The 13902-nt window shown below is 38.9% G+C and overlaps 1 protein-coding gene across 2 annotated transcripts; it reads right to left on the bottom strand.

Moving 5' to 3' along the window:
- Positions 1-2129: 2129 nt before the first annotated feature.
- rnf150a (ring finger protein 150a) lies at positions 2130-13790 on the bottom strand. Of its 2 annotated transcripts, XR_013798093.1 has the most exons (8): positions 13101-13790; positions 9832-10082; positions 9668-9739; positions 8584-8666; positions 7043-7139; positions 6745-6961; positions 5281-5480; positions 2131-2384 (listed from the first exon to the last, which is right to left on the bottom strand). XR_013798093.1 is itself a non-coding variant. In XM_079616707.1 (7 exons), exons 1-7 carry the CDS (start codon positions 13552-13554, stop codon positions 5362-5364), a joined length of 1293 nt encoding a protein of 430 aa, XP_079472833.1. In that variant the 5' UTR covers positions 13555-13790; the 3' UTR covers positions 2130-5361. The 2 variants fall into 2 exon arrangements, 1 of the variants encoding a protein (XP_079472833.1); XM_079616707.1 differs by having other exon boundaries at positions 2130-5480.
- Between the last annotated feature and the right edge of the window lie 112 nt (positions 13791-13902).

Below are 13902 nucleotides of genomic sequence, written 5' to 3'. Positions count from 1 at the left end.
TCCAACAAAATTAAGGAAATTCATTATAAAATCCTTCATAAAATCTATCCTGTTAACTTATCCATCTCTAAATATTCTGATATTGATGAAACTTGCTCTTTTTGTGTTTTTTTTTAAGAAACAGCCGCCCATTTATTTTGTAATTGTAATGTAACCAATAGATTTTGGGTTGAATTAAGCTCTTTTCTTTTTAGTCCTACAAATGTGACCCACACCTTCACTCTTAAAGAGGTTATCTTTTATTATGAAAACCCAAAGTTACGGTCCTTTAAGTCTCCTTTAAGCTTTCCTCTTTTTCTTGCTGAACTTAACTCTTTTATTTCATCCCTTAAACTTATAAATAACAAAAAAAGTGCAATTTTTTTAATGCATTATGATGATTTATTCAAAGATATGATTTAACATTATTATTGTTATGCTTTTCTTTTCTTTTTTGTGTATGTATATTTACATAATTTGATGTATGCAAATCCAGGATATTCATGTTTTCTGTTGTGTATCATTGTTTGTTCATTGTAAATGATACAACCTTGCTTAACTTCCCTGAGCTTGTAGTTATGTATAAGTTTGCAATAAAAAAATAAAATCAAAAATCAAAATGTGGACAAAAAATCCATGTGACACCTCTTAACAATGGTCTTATTCTTTCACGTCAACTGGTGTTTAAAATCCCTGGCAAAAACTGCTCACAAACTTCTCATCTTGACACATCTGTAGTCCCTTAAAAACACACATCTGTAGTCCCTTAAAAACACACATCTGTAGTCCCTTAAAAACACACATCTGTAGTCCCTTAAAAACACACATCTGTAGTCCCTTAAAAACACACATCTGTAGTCCCTTAAAAACACACATCTGTAGTCTCTTAAAAACACACATCTGTAGTCCCTTAAAAACACACATCTGTAGTCCCTTAAAAACACACATCTGTAGTCCCTTAAAAACACACATCTGTAGTCCCTTAAAAACACACATCTGTAGTCCCATTAAAACACACATCTGTAGTCTCTTAAAAACACACATCTGTAGTCCCTTAAAAAACACATCTGTAGTCCCTTAAAAACACACATCTGTAGTCCCTTAAAAACACACATCTGTAGTCCCTTAAAAACACACATCTGTAGTCTCTTAAACACACATCTGTAGTCCCTTAAAAACACATCTGTAGTCCCTTAAAAACACATCTGTAGTCCCTTAAAAACACACATCTGTAGTCCCATTAAAAACACACATCTGTAGTCCCTTAAAAACACATCTGTAGTCCCTTAAAAACACACATCTGTAGTCTCTTAAAAACACACATCTGTAGTCTCTTAAACACACATCTGTAGTCCCTTAAAAACACATCTGTAGTCCCATTAAAAACACACATCTGTAGTCTCTTAAAAACACACATCTGTAGTCCCTTAAAAACACACATCTGTAGTCCCTTAAAAACACACATCTGTAGTCCCTTAAAAACACACATCTGTAGTCCCTTAAAAACACATCTGTAGTCCCTTAAAAACACATCTGTAGTCCCTTAAAAACACACATCTGTAGTCCCTTAAAAACACATCTGTAGTCCCATTAAAACACACATCTGTAGTCCCTTAAAAACACACATCTGTAGTCTCTTAAACACACATCTGTAGTCCCTTAAAAACACATCTGTAGTCCCTTAAAAACACACATCTGTAGTCCCTTAAAAACACACATCTGTAGTCCCTTAAAAACACATCTGTAGTCTCTTAAAAACACACATCTGTAGTCCCTTAAAAACACACATCTGTAGTCTCTTAAAAACACACATCTGTAGTCCCTTAAAAACACACATCTGTAGTCCCATTAAAAACACACATCTGTAGTCCCTTAAAAACACACATCTGTAGTCCCTTAAAAACACACATCTGTAGTCCCATTAAAAACACACATCTGTAGTCCCTTAAAAACACATCTGTAGTCCCTTAAAAACACACATCTGTAGCAAACCAAAAAAAGCAAACCAAGAAAGAAATCCTGTACAATTGTGTTCACAAATCAGGGAAGGTTATCAACACAAATGCAAACTGTACCTGGATAGCACTGAATCATTTCACAAGAACAATGATATACGAGCTTGATTAATCAGTCTTTACACCAAAGCTTTCAGGTCTGATTTATTTATTAATAAACAGCAGTCAAACACTCAACTCTGTCTACAACAACACATAGACATGTAGATTAGGTCCTATAAAGGGGTCATAAAAGGAATATAATTTTCCTTGATCATCTCGATGAAAACATTTAGAAGAGGATTTCAGCACCAGCTGTTTGAGTAATGTGTCCAAATGCAGCCTTTCATATGCGAAGAGCCACTTACATAGTCTTAAAGGCACAGGACACACATATTGTAAATGCATTCCCTAAGGAGGAAAAATAAATAACAACAAAATACATGATATGACTGCTTTTAATGGACTCACAAAATGATTCCTAGACAGATATCAACCACAGATATCATTGAAAGAAAACATACTATCATCTAATCTTATAAAATTCCTCTAAACAACAGTTTTATTCATGCCAGACTAAACTTACAATAAAATAAATCTGCAAATCTCAGGGAAATCTCATGTGCTTTTTGGCCGACAGATGCACATAACACTGCACAAGCCTTTACGTTAAATATGACTAAATATATATATATATATATGAATATGAGGATCACAGACCCCAGCGCTGTTCCCACAGCTCTACGACTGATCCCAGTTCAGTCCGTCTGCGCACGTTTACATCCGTCATTACAATAGTGCAGGACAGATGTGAACACACTCCTATCCTAACATAAGAAACATATATGCTGAAGCTTTGGTTTAGTGTGCTGAACATTCATCAGCCCATCTGACTGCAGTAGTGCATTCTGGGAATGAGGGCGTTTCACTGGGGAAGGACATTTGAGACAAAGTCTCTCTCATTGAGAAAAATATTTAAACACCAGAACAAAACGGCTTTATAATACCCAATGAAGTTATTAATAATTCATTTAAATAGCATTAATGCAATTGCTTTAATAATTCAAATTATATAAATAAAGAACAGAAATAAATATTTTAAGTCGGCTGATACACAGACACACAGTCTGTATTCAACATTAACAGCCTACATGATCACAATATTGATATACTGTAAATAAAGGGAAAACTATTTAGTGAAACTATAATAATAAAACATCAATATTTAGAAGGGGTGTTTCAACAATGTTTATCTTCATGTATTGTACGTGTCCTTTGTTTTTTCTTTTGTCTTTTTCTTAGAAAAATAAACCCTTTGATATCAAAATAACCATTCAATAGTCTTTTACTTTCCTATTGTGAATGATAAAAAGAAACGGTCATTTAAAACAGGTCGTGTACTGTCCTCCTGCGAAAGTGTCGTGAGCAGCTGAAATATGAGCAATGTGCTTTTCCTGCTGTCTCATTAATGTTACATGTGCAATTTCTGCAGCAACCAAACAAAATAGCACAAATAATGACAAGGACAAGTGTTTTGAACAAGCGCGTAGCTCACGCCGCTGGTTGAGCTGTATTCAGTCTGGTGTGTTCACTTCCCTTTTAACTGGGGCTAACTTAAAAAAAAATAAAAAGCCTCTGAAGAAAATAAAATAGCACACTGCACTGGTTAGGGATAGGGAGTGACAACTGGAATTAATTGTGAGTGAATTGCTCCTCATGATGGTTGACTCCGAGACCGTGTTCACAATGAAATGCTAGTTTACTGCATTCCAGTAGCGGCCTTTGCTATGTTTCACCCGTTAGAAACCGGCCTCCATTCATAAACCCTCTCCTGTGGCCTCATGGGATAGTAAAGTGTCCATCGAATGCTCTCTTCAGAATCTCACCGGAAGTAGGAGGGCATCCGGGGACTTTTCGCATCCTGTTTTTCCGGACACCATGTATTCGGACATACAACTTTTTTGGCGTATTGTTTTTCACATGCTATTTAGTAGGGAAGTATTCGATTTCGGACACAGCGAGCGAGTCGTCGAGTCACTCATTAGAACGATTCGTTCAAAAACGAGGATTCGTTCAGTAACCAAACTGAAACTGTGTCGCTCTGTGTCGCGCAGTAGCTCTAGTGTTTGGTACTATTTTCATTGGCAAAATAGAGGAAAAAAAGACAATATTGTGTCTAAAATGTTAGTCACCTAATAGCATATTAACTTCTTGTTCATTGAATTGTAAAAAAAACAATATGACATTTGCAAACGTGCTGATATTCGTGAAAACAGCACTTTTGCTTGTGTGATATTGCTTATGAATATTAAAAACAAGAACTTATACTGAGACTTTTTTTGCACCATATCTTGGTTTTTGGGGGCATTTTTATCACGTTTAGCCGTCTGCAGGAAGCTAGTTATTATAACTAATAACATTTTAAATATGGATACGCTTCAGAAGGCCTTTAATAACCCCCTGGAGTCGTATGGATTACTTTTATGATGGATGGATGCACTTTTTTGGGCTTCAAAATATCGCGCCCCCCCATTCACTCCCATTATAAAGCTTGGAAGAGCCAGGATATTTTTAAACATAACTCTGATTGTGTTCGTCTGAACGAAAGAAAGTCATATACACCTAGGATGGCTTGAGGGTGAGGAAATCATAGGCTCATTTTTCATTTTTGGGTGAACTATCCCTTAAAGCGCTCCAAACCGGAGTGACACTTTATTCAGCAGTGTGCATGTAGCCTGAGACTCTACTGGAGTAGATGACAATACTTTGTCAAGACAAAATTAGTGGAAAGAATGTGCTTTAACTGTGCTTTTGTGGCATTTTATGATATATAAGCCCTGCCTCTCTGGATACGGCTGCTAAAACACTCACCATATCATAAACTGGGTTCTACTTCATAGGGAAGATCATGCCGTTGTGGCGTGATTTGACACGTCGCAATGCAAAAAGAGCGTCCTGCGCACGACGAGCACTGGTGAGACTTCACAAATAGCGTCTGTGAGACGACACCGGTAAGAGCACATGCTAACCGCTTTAGACACTTAAAGCAAACGTAGGCCGCAGTCCTCGATGCATTACATCTATTGATTTCGGAATATACTGGTTTGTACTGGCAGTGATCCCATAGGGAAGTTGAAACAGTCAAAATTTTCCGAAAAGTAAAAGCGAAAACATCCCTCTTAGGACCATGTGGCTTTTCTAGTCAAAGTTTTTTCACATAAGGTTTATAAAGCCAAGAGGAAGAGGACAAGCAAGCTGTTTTTTTTTATAGTGGTGTCAATGAGCTGAAAAAAAGGAGGTCGCACACCTGTGCTGCTATTTCTCGTGCTCTTTTACTGTCCCACTGCATTCCTGCTCCCTTTATTGCACCAAGAGGCTTCAGTGATCTTCAGGCCTTCACGTCGTCCTGCTCCGGATCGGACTGAAGCTCCACCTCGGACGGGACGAGCTCCACTGGCATGATGAGTGAGGTGTCTGAATCATTGCTCATGGAGGGCTGGTGCTCGCCTGAAACCACAAAGAACATTACCAATCGACAAACCTCGTTTTTGAGTCTGAATAAAAATGTGAATAAGATTCGGTGGAGGACTAATGGCTTTTATGAGTTATATAGATTGCTTTCATGGTGTTTTTTTATGTCCTTTCTGAAGCTTGATGGACTTATTTGCAGTGCTTGTGAGCATAAACTAATCTAGTCTATTAATCTGACTAGAGCTGCGATGGAGAACCAGGACAGGCTGTGCTTTTATTTGCCAAACGGTACCAAAAAAAATGACCTAAATATAAAAGAGCTGAAAGTAGATCACACAGAAGACCACTGGAACAGACTAAAATGATCAAATCCAGATCGAAGAGATGTGTACGTCAATGTGAGAGTTGGGAATTTCACGTCAGACAGAACATTATGTGGAAACATTTCATTATTAGGACTTTTTCCCATTTTTGATAGACTCTCTATCGAGTTTCATTTCAACTATAAAAAATTAAATAAGAACAAAAGGTCTATATTCCCACTTCTTTTGAATAATGATCTTCTATAAATTGTCCAGTTGTAAGGATTTTTACAAATTGATTGCATTAACAAAATATCAATTCTAGATTCATTCAGTATAAAAATAAAAAAAACGTTTAGAAAATTTACCAGCCCTGGAAATCACCATTTTAAAATGTCCTAATATTTTAAATTTTTCTTTGACCGTGGGAACTGTGAATTATGAATATTTAGGCTGCACTACCTTTCAAAAGTTTGGGGACAGTAAGCTTTTTGAAATAAATTAACACTTTTATTCAGCAAGGTTGCATTTTATTGACATTAAAGACATTTATAATGTTATAAAGATTGATGTCCGTTTGAACTGTTTATTCATAAAAAAATCCTGAAAAATATGCGGCAGCAAAACCGTTTTCAACATTGATAATAATCATGTTTCCTGAGCATCCAATCATCATATTAGAGTGATTTCTGAAGGATCATGTGACACTGAAGACTGGAGTAATGATGCTGAAAATTCAGCTTTGATCACAGGAATAAATTACATTTTACAATAGAAAACATTTTAAATTGTAATAATATTTCATAATAGAAAAATTTTTGATCAAATAAAAAAACTTGAATGGTAGTGTATGTCAAGAAATGTATTCAGAGGCTAGAATTAATTTATAATTACTTAAATATAATATTCACTCAACGCATTGTCTCCAGAAAATGTTTATGTGGAGATTACAGAGTTGGAGTAATGTGAGACACATGCCCGCTGGTTCATATACTCACTGCTGGCGATGTGATGGCTCTCTCCGGCCGGCGCGAACGGGAAGGAGTCCATCTCGTGGTAAATGTGTGACAGGCCTGTTGTTCTGAGCGCCGGGTCCAGGACCACCGAGCTCTCGCCCACGGAGACCTCACTCGCCCCCGTCACAGGATTGGTGGGCAGCCCGCTGATGGACATCTCATAATCCGGAGGCATGTCATCAGAACAGTCTGTATTGGGCTGTTCGAACGGAAAATTACAGCTTATTTAGAGCAAAACACAAGGTCATATGTAAAGGCCATGGTAAGCTTCTCCTCTTACCGGGATGCCAAGGGCTTTAAGGATGTTCATTTTGCACATGGGACAGGTTCTGTGGTCCTGTAGCCAAGGGTCCACACAGGTCTTATGGAAGACATGACTGACAATAACAGCACAGTTACTCAAAAAGACCAAAAAACATGTTTAACTCTTTTCAAACACATTTTTTTTTTTTTACATGTTCATCTTTCTTTAGTGTGTGATGTTGCTGTTTGAGAATGAAAAAGGTCTGAAAAGTTACAAAGTCACTCTGACAGGAGTTATTCTCTATATCAGAGTCACTGTTTCTGAACTCCCTGAAACGCCTCCATTGTAGTCTTGAGTTTGCTTTCGGGAGCACGTCACAATAGAGCTGGTAAGTCCCGCCCCCTCCGTAAAACCCCGCTGGACCTCAAAGTTGAAAAACCGTCAATGCAAGTAAACGGGAGAAAATAATTATTTTCTGGTCCCGTTTGAATTGTGCCATGAATGTGAACATATGTTGTCTGTGAATTTTTTATATAATCTTTCGTGTGAAAAATGCTACAATTTAGCGGGTAGAAGTTTGATACGGGTAGACTTTGTGTGAGAGCACTTTGTGGACTACAACTCTTCGCTGCTGTCGACGCGTTTGAAACATCAACACCACTAGCTCACGGCTCTAGCTCACGGATCCCGCTAGACATGGCTGTGTCTTTGGTGCACTTCACCGCCTTCTTTCAGGGAGAGGACAAAATCGTTGAGGTTGGCGAAAACCACGGGTAAGTCAACTTTATGGGGTGACGTCACATAGGCGACGTAGTCTTTCTCGTTATGTCTTTTCCACAACTGCTAGCCGACGAATCACACCATATACTGTCAAACTTGTAACATGAAAGATTATATAAAAAATTCACAGACAACATATGTTCACATTCATGGCACAATTCAAACGGGACCAGAAAATAATTATTTTCTCCCATTCACTTGCATTGATGGTTTTTCAACTTTGAGGTCCAGCGGGGTTTTACGGAGGGGGCGGGACTTACCAGCTCTATATTCCTCATTTAAATAATTCCCGCTCAAGGTATATTAAATAAATGGACGGGGTTTGTTAGAGCTGACCAATCACAACACACTGGTCCAGCCAACCAATCAGAGCACATTGTGCTTTTCAGAAGGAGGGGCTTCATAGAGACAGGAACTAAACCGAGCGTTACTGACAGACTGGGGAGAGAGGAGCTGCAACAATGGGGAATATATGAAAAACTGTGTTTTTTTTAATCATTCAAGCATGGAAACATTCTAGTAGACCGTAAAAACAAAATCAATACTTTGTAAAAAGGCATAATAAGTCCTCTTTAATGCATTTAATACGTTAAAAGCTTTAAATGCTTTGGCATGGTAATGTTCATATCGACGCTGCACTATTGGGAAAAAACACTTAAAAGACGATGGCTTTAGTTCAATAGTTTTTGGTAGTTCAACTTCAATACGGCCAACTAACGCTACCTGTACTAATAATGCATTATGCATAGTTTTAAGCATTTAATTCATAGTACTTTTACGTTTGCCTGAAATCTCACCGACACGGCAGAATCCTGACGACATCATTAGGTTTGTAGTCTTCGATACACACGGCGCAGTTGTCAAAGTCCGACTCGGTTTCCTAGAAACAAGGGGACGATAAATGTAGTGAGTAACCACACGTGGGCGACTATATGTGTACACTTCCCTGAAATCTCCATTAGAGGAAAAGTAGCAGACGGGAACATAGTCGTAAAACACGTGTAATGAGAATGAATCACAGATGTGTGTTAAAGGACAGGAATCAGACAACAGATCAAGGAGGCTCCATAAAAAGACATGATGAAATGTCACACATTGCAAGCGTTATTGGAGAGTTGTTTTTGTTAATATAAGCTTCTTTCATGTTCTCTTCAAACGGGATATTTGGAATAAGAATTTAGAATCAGAACAATACGTTTTATACCAGTGTTCAAAAATTTTAGGTCAGTATGATGATTTTTTAAAAATACTTTTATTCCGCAAGGACGCATTAAATTGATAAAAAGTGACAGTATAGACATTTATAATGTTACAAACAATTTAAATTTCAAATAAATGCTGTTCTTTTGGACTTTCTATTCATCATAAAATCTCGAAAAAATACATTTCTACAAAAAAAATTTAATCAGCACAACTGTTTTTAACCTTGATAATAATCAGAAATGTTTCTTGAGCATCAAGTCATCATATTAGAGTGATTTCAGAAGGATCATGTGACACTGAAGACTGGAGTAATAATGCTGAAAACTCAGCTTTGATCACAGGAATTTTTTTTATTTTACTATATATTCACATAGAAAACAGTTATTTTAAATTGAAATAATATTTCACAATATTACAGTTTTTTTCTGTATCAAATAAATGCAGCCTTGGTGAGCATAAGAGATTTCTTTAAAAAACAAAACAAAAAAAGGTTGTGTAGTGTTTAAGAAGTTCTTTGCTCATATTGATAAATTATAAGGTGTAAGAAAACACCAACTTGGGAAGGACAATGAGTTTTTGCTCGGTTTTTACATTATAATTATTGCATTATAGTGCTTGAAAACTTTCACAAAACTCAAATACCAAGAAGTCGGAAGACAAAAGCAAAACAAACCAAACCTTGTCCCCCTTCCTGATGGTCCGTACTTGTAACTTGCTTAAGGCCTTTTTTGCTGCGTCACCCAATCGCCTCTGGAAAAGACATGAATCCTGCTATAGTGAAATGTGTCATTTGAAGATGTGCGGTGTGAAGTAAGGCTGTGTGTTTGCGTGGCTCTACACACCTGGTTGCGGTCTCGAGCGTTGGCGTAGCGGAACCGCTGGATGTAGTAGAAGACCAGCCAAGCGAGAGAGATGATCATGAGGACGATGAAGGAGATGGAGACGAACACCACAGAGGTGCGGCTCACGTACTTCTGCAGGTTCCTCGTGCCGATGCTGATGTGCATGGCCACCGTTATGTTCTTCTCCAGCAGGGCCACGATCTCACGACCTTTGGGCTCGGGAATCATGATCGCCACCACGTCGCCCGTACCTGAAGGAATGATGTGGGGTTCAAATCTCAAATGAGTCACTCAAAAAGACGTGCTAGAGGCACAGAGACGACATGCTTCACAACGTACCAACACAACAACAACTGCACTGTCAAACACAATCCTCATCATTAAATGTCAAATCTACACTTTTAGAAGGAAAGGTGGAACACAGGATCTGTCGGGCACTTCATATATAGAACCTTTTGGATGTTCCATCATGGGATCATTTCATGGATTTCGTTTATTTTTTTAAATTAAGAAGCTTGTAAACATACTTTATCAGTAAAAAGTATCTATCGATCCATCCATCCATCCAATCATCCACCCGTCTGTCTGTCTGTCTATCCATCCATCCATCCATCCAATCATCCATCAGTCTATCCATCCATCCATCCATCCATCCATCCATCCATCCATCCATCCATCTATCCATCCATCTATCCATCATCCATCCAATCATCAATCCATCCAATTATCCATCTAATCATCTATCCATCCATCCATCCATCCATCCGTCTGTCTATCCATCCATCCATCCATCCATCCAATCATCTATCCATCCATCCAATCATCCATCTAATCATCTATCCATCCATCCATCTGTCTATCCATCCATCTAATCATTCATTCATCCATCCATCCATCATCCATCTATCCATCTGTCCATCCATCCGTTTATCTGTCTGTCTGTCAGTCCATCCATCCATCCATCCATCCATCTATCTATCTATCCGTCTGTCAGTCTATCCATCCATCTATCTAACCCTCTTTCCATCCTATCATCCATCTGTCTGTCTGTCTGTCCATCCATCCATCCATCCATCCATCCATCTATCTATCTATCAGTCTGTCCATCTATCCATTCATCCAATATACAGTATTCATATCAGCGCAAATAAATCTAAAATTAAGAAAAAACTAATTATAGCATGAATAGCGTGAATTTGAATACATGCATTAAATTGTCGGTAATGCTTTTTTAACTTGGGCAATTCTGTCTGGTTTTAAGATCCATTGTAATATTTTTAGTGGTCAGATATGTTTACATTTAAACTATATTTCAGTGTGTTTTGCTTGCTTCAAGAGGGGAGCGTTTGTTTTCAACGCATGTCTTCTGTACCATTCTGTTAAGTCTGGAGGACACGTGTAGCATCACCTAACATTTAACACATGAAACTGAAGACTTCACACATCTCAGCTATGCGTTCCAATCTCTCTGGACTCATTACTTCCTGTTTCCACGTGTTTGTCATTTCTTCCTTAAAATCAGCTGGACTGAACTGTTACACTGCACAGCCAGATGGTGTGTTTAGGCTGTTGTTCAAGTATGTGAAACCAGATGTGTTGATCCCTGGTGTACTTGTAATGCTCATGGGCAAAAGAGTTTCTCAGATGATTTCCACAGTGTTGATCATTTTCATTACTCCAAAAATAAAACGACGAAATTTATGCACGAATTAACTGGAAAATAAACATTGTATAGACTGAGAAGAGAGAATAGAGGGTTTCTGCAACTATTGGCATCAGCTCTTTTCGATTTTGGAAGGACTTCCCTGTTGCAAATATTGTTTCTAAAGATGACATTATTATGCTCACGTTGAAAATGTATTAATTAAATGTTTACCTTTTACTTATAAAAAGGGATACACTGACTGAATAGAGGTGAAAAAGAGTTCTGTTGAGAGGCTAAAGAAAATCAGAGGGTTATAATAGGGTTAAGGGTGGCGATGATAATGATGATTTTTGGGTGAACTGTCCCTGTAACATGAAAAAGGCATATATCTGCTTTAACCGTCATATGCAGAATATTCTGTCTGAACACTGTTGCTCTTCATGACACTGACGAAAGTGGATCAGCACAACACACTTGTAGCCAATCAGCAGTAAGGGGCGTGTCCACTCATGATGGGGAAGGAGAGAGTGAGCCAATCAGCAGTAAAGGGCGTGTCCACTCATGATGGGGAAGGAGAGAGTGAGTCAATCGGCAGTAAGGGGCGTGTCCACTCATGATGGGGAAGGAGAGAGTGAGCCAATCGGCAGTAAGGGGCGTGTCCACTCATGATGGGGAAGGAGAGAGTGAGCCAATCGGCAGTAAGGGGCGTGTCCACTCATGATGGGGAAGGAGAGTGAGCCAATCGGCAGTAAGGGGCGTGTCCACTCATGATGGGGAAGGAGAGAGTGAGTCAATCGGCAGTAAGGGGCGTGTCCACTCATGATGGGGAAGGAGAGAGTGAGCCAATCGGCAGTAAGGGGCGTGTCCACTCATGATGGGGAAGGAGAGAGTGAGCCAATCAGCAGTAGGGGGCGTGTCCAATGAGAGGAGATAATTAACCAATTAGCAGTAAGGGGCGTGTCCACTCATGATGGGGGAGAAGAGAGTAAGCAACATTTGAAGAAAGACTGTAAAGAGAGATGGCTGAGAGACATTACAAAAGAGAAAAGGTCAGAATAATATCACTGGAAAAGAAGGGAAGCTCAAGAATGTTGGCATGACGTGCGAGAACCAATGAGGTTCATTCTCGTGTTACGCACGTTTGAGCTTCTGTTTATGTTTGCTGATCAATGTTTATATGTGGATAAAAAGCCTAAATTAAATCTGTTTATCATATAAAGTGATAAAGTCTCTTCAGAAAATTTGGACTAAACCCTTCAATTCATATGGATTAGTTTTACGATCGCTTTATGAACTTTATGAAGCGTCAAAGTGGTAGTTGCGTATACTGTCAATGGAGGGACAGAAATCTCTTAGATTTCATCAAAAAGATCTTCATTTGTGTTCTGAAGATGAACGAAAGTCTTTCGGTATGGAATGACATGATGAGGGTGAGTAATTAATGAGATAATTTATATTTTTGGGTGAACTACCCCTTTAAGTGGGACATAAAGTTGATCTTTAACAATGAAAGTGGTCTCATAAACGTGGGATACAGTGCACAGCTTATACTTTTAGCATAAGTTAATGGGCAAACTTCCATTGGAGAGCAAATGCAGAAGAAAAGAGAGTTGTGTCCTCTTACCGTGATGTGGCATAGTAATGGTGTCATTAGAGTTGCTGAAGCCCACGTTGAAAATGACCACAGCAGATGCATTGAGACCGGCAGCATGTCTGATCTTCTCCCTGTAGGTACAGTTTCCTCTGGATATCAGTGCTATCCATGGGATGTTGGGATGGGGAAGGGGGAATTTAGTGTTACTGTCACATGCCTGTCTGTCCTGCAGATGAGATGGCATGAACACAAAACCCCTGGCATCTCTTTTAGGAGAGTGCTCCCCATATCTGCCACATTCACTCTTGTCTGTCTTTATTTGAGATGTCACTGGGTCCAGGTAAGTGATGTTGACGAAGGCAGTGTACCATTCCTCTTTCTCTGCCACTGTGAAGTCCAGACACAGCAAATGCACGAAGCAAAAGGACAGCAGCCACGTAGACAGGGCAAGACTCCTGCAGGCTTGGTTTAGGGACATTGCCATGTCTTCAGAAATGATCCCAAACAAACCGTTTTAAAGCTGGGGGACGTCTTTATCCCACTTCTTTTTTTCAGTATATGGCGATGCTTGAATACGGCATAATTTGGCAACCCCACAACACAAATAAAGGGCCGTCAGATCGAAACATCTCTCTGTCCAACTCCGTCGTCCTTTAAAAGTGGCTTATAGATGCAGTCCACCATCATGTCGATTCACCCAGCAGCATTTGCGCCTGTGGTGACGGACCATCGAGGTTGCCAGGTATTATTACTAAACCTACACTGTAGAGAAATCATGCAGTTGTTGGAGAATAACGCAAGATATAATTCAATATTAAGCAATAGAGAACTC

Source organism: Phoxinus phoxinus (genome assembly GCF_949152265.1).
Source record: "Phoxinus phoxinus genome assembly, chromosome: 6".
Classification (NCBI taxonomy): Eukaryota; Metazoa; Chordata; class Actinopteri; order Cypriniformes; family Leuciscidae; genus Phoxinus; species Phoxinus phoxinus.
This window is presented reverse-complemented; position numbering and strand designations above follow the sequence as displayed.

Bases quoted from the DNA above. Each gene is read 5' to 3' on its own strand.
- rnf150a (XM_079616707.1), bottom strand. From the start codon at position 13,554: ATGGCAATGTCCCTAAACCAAGCCTGCAGGAGTCTTGCCCTGTCTACG. The intron at 10,083-13,100 runs GTAAGAGGACAC...TCATTCCTTCAG, and splicing joins CATTACTATGCCACATCACG to GTACGGGCGACGTGGTGGCG. The intron at 9,740-9,831 runs GTGTGTAGAGCC...TGTCTTTTCCAG, and splicing joins ACGCTCGAGACCGCAACCAG to AGGCGATTGGGTGACGCAGC.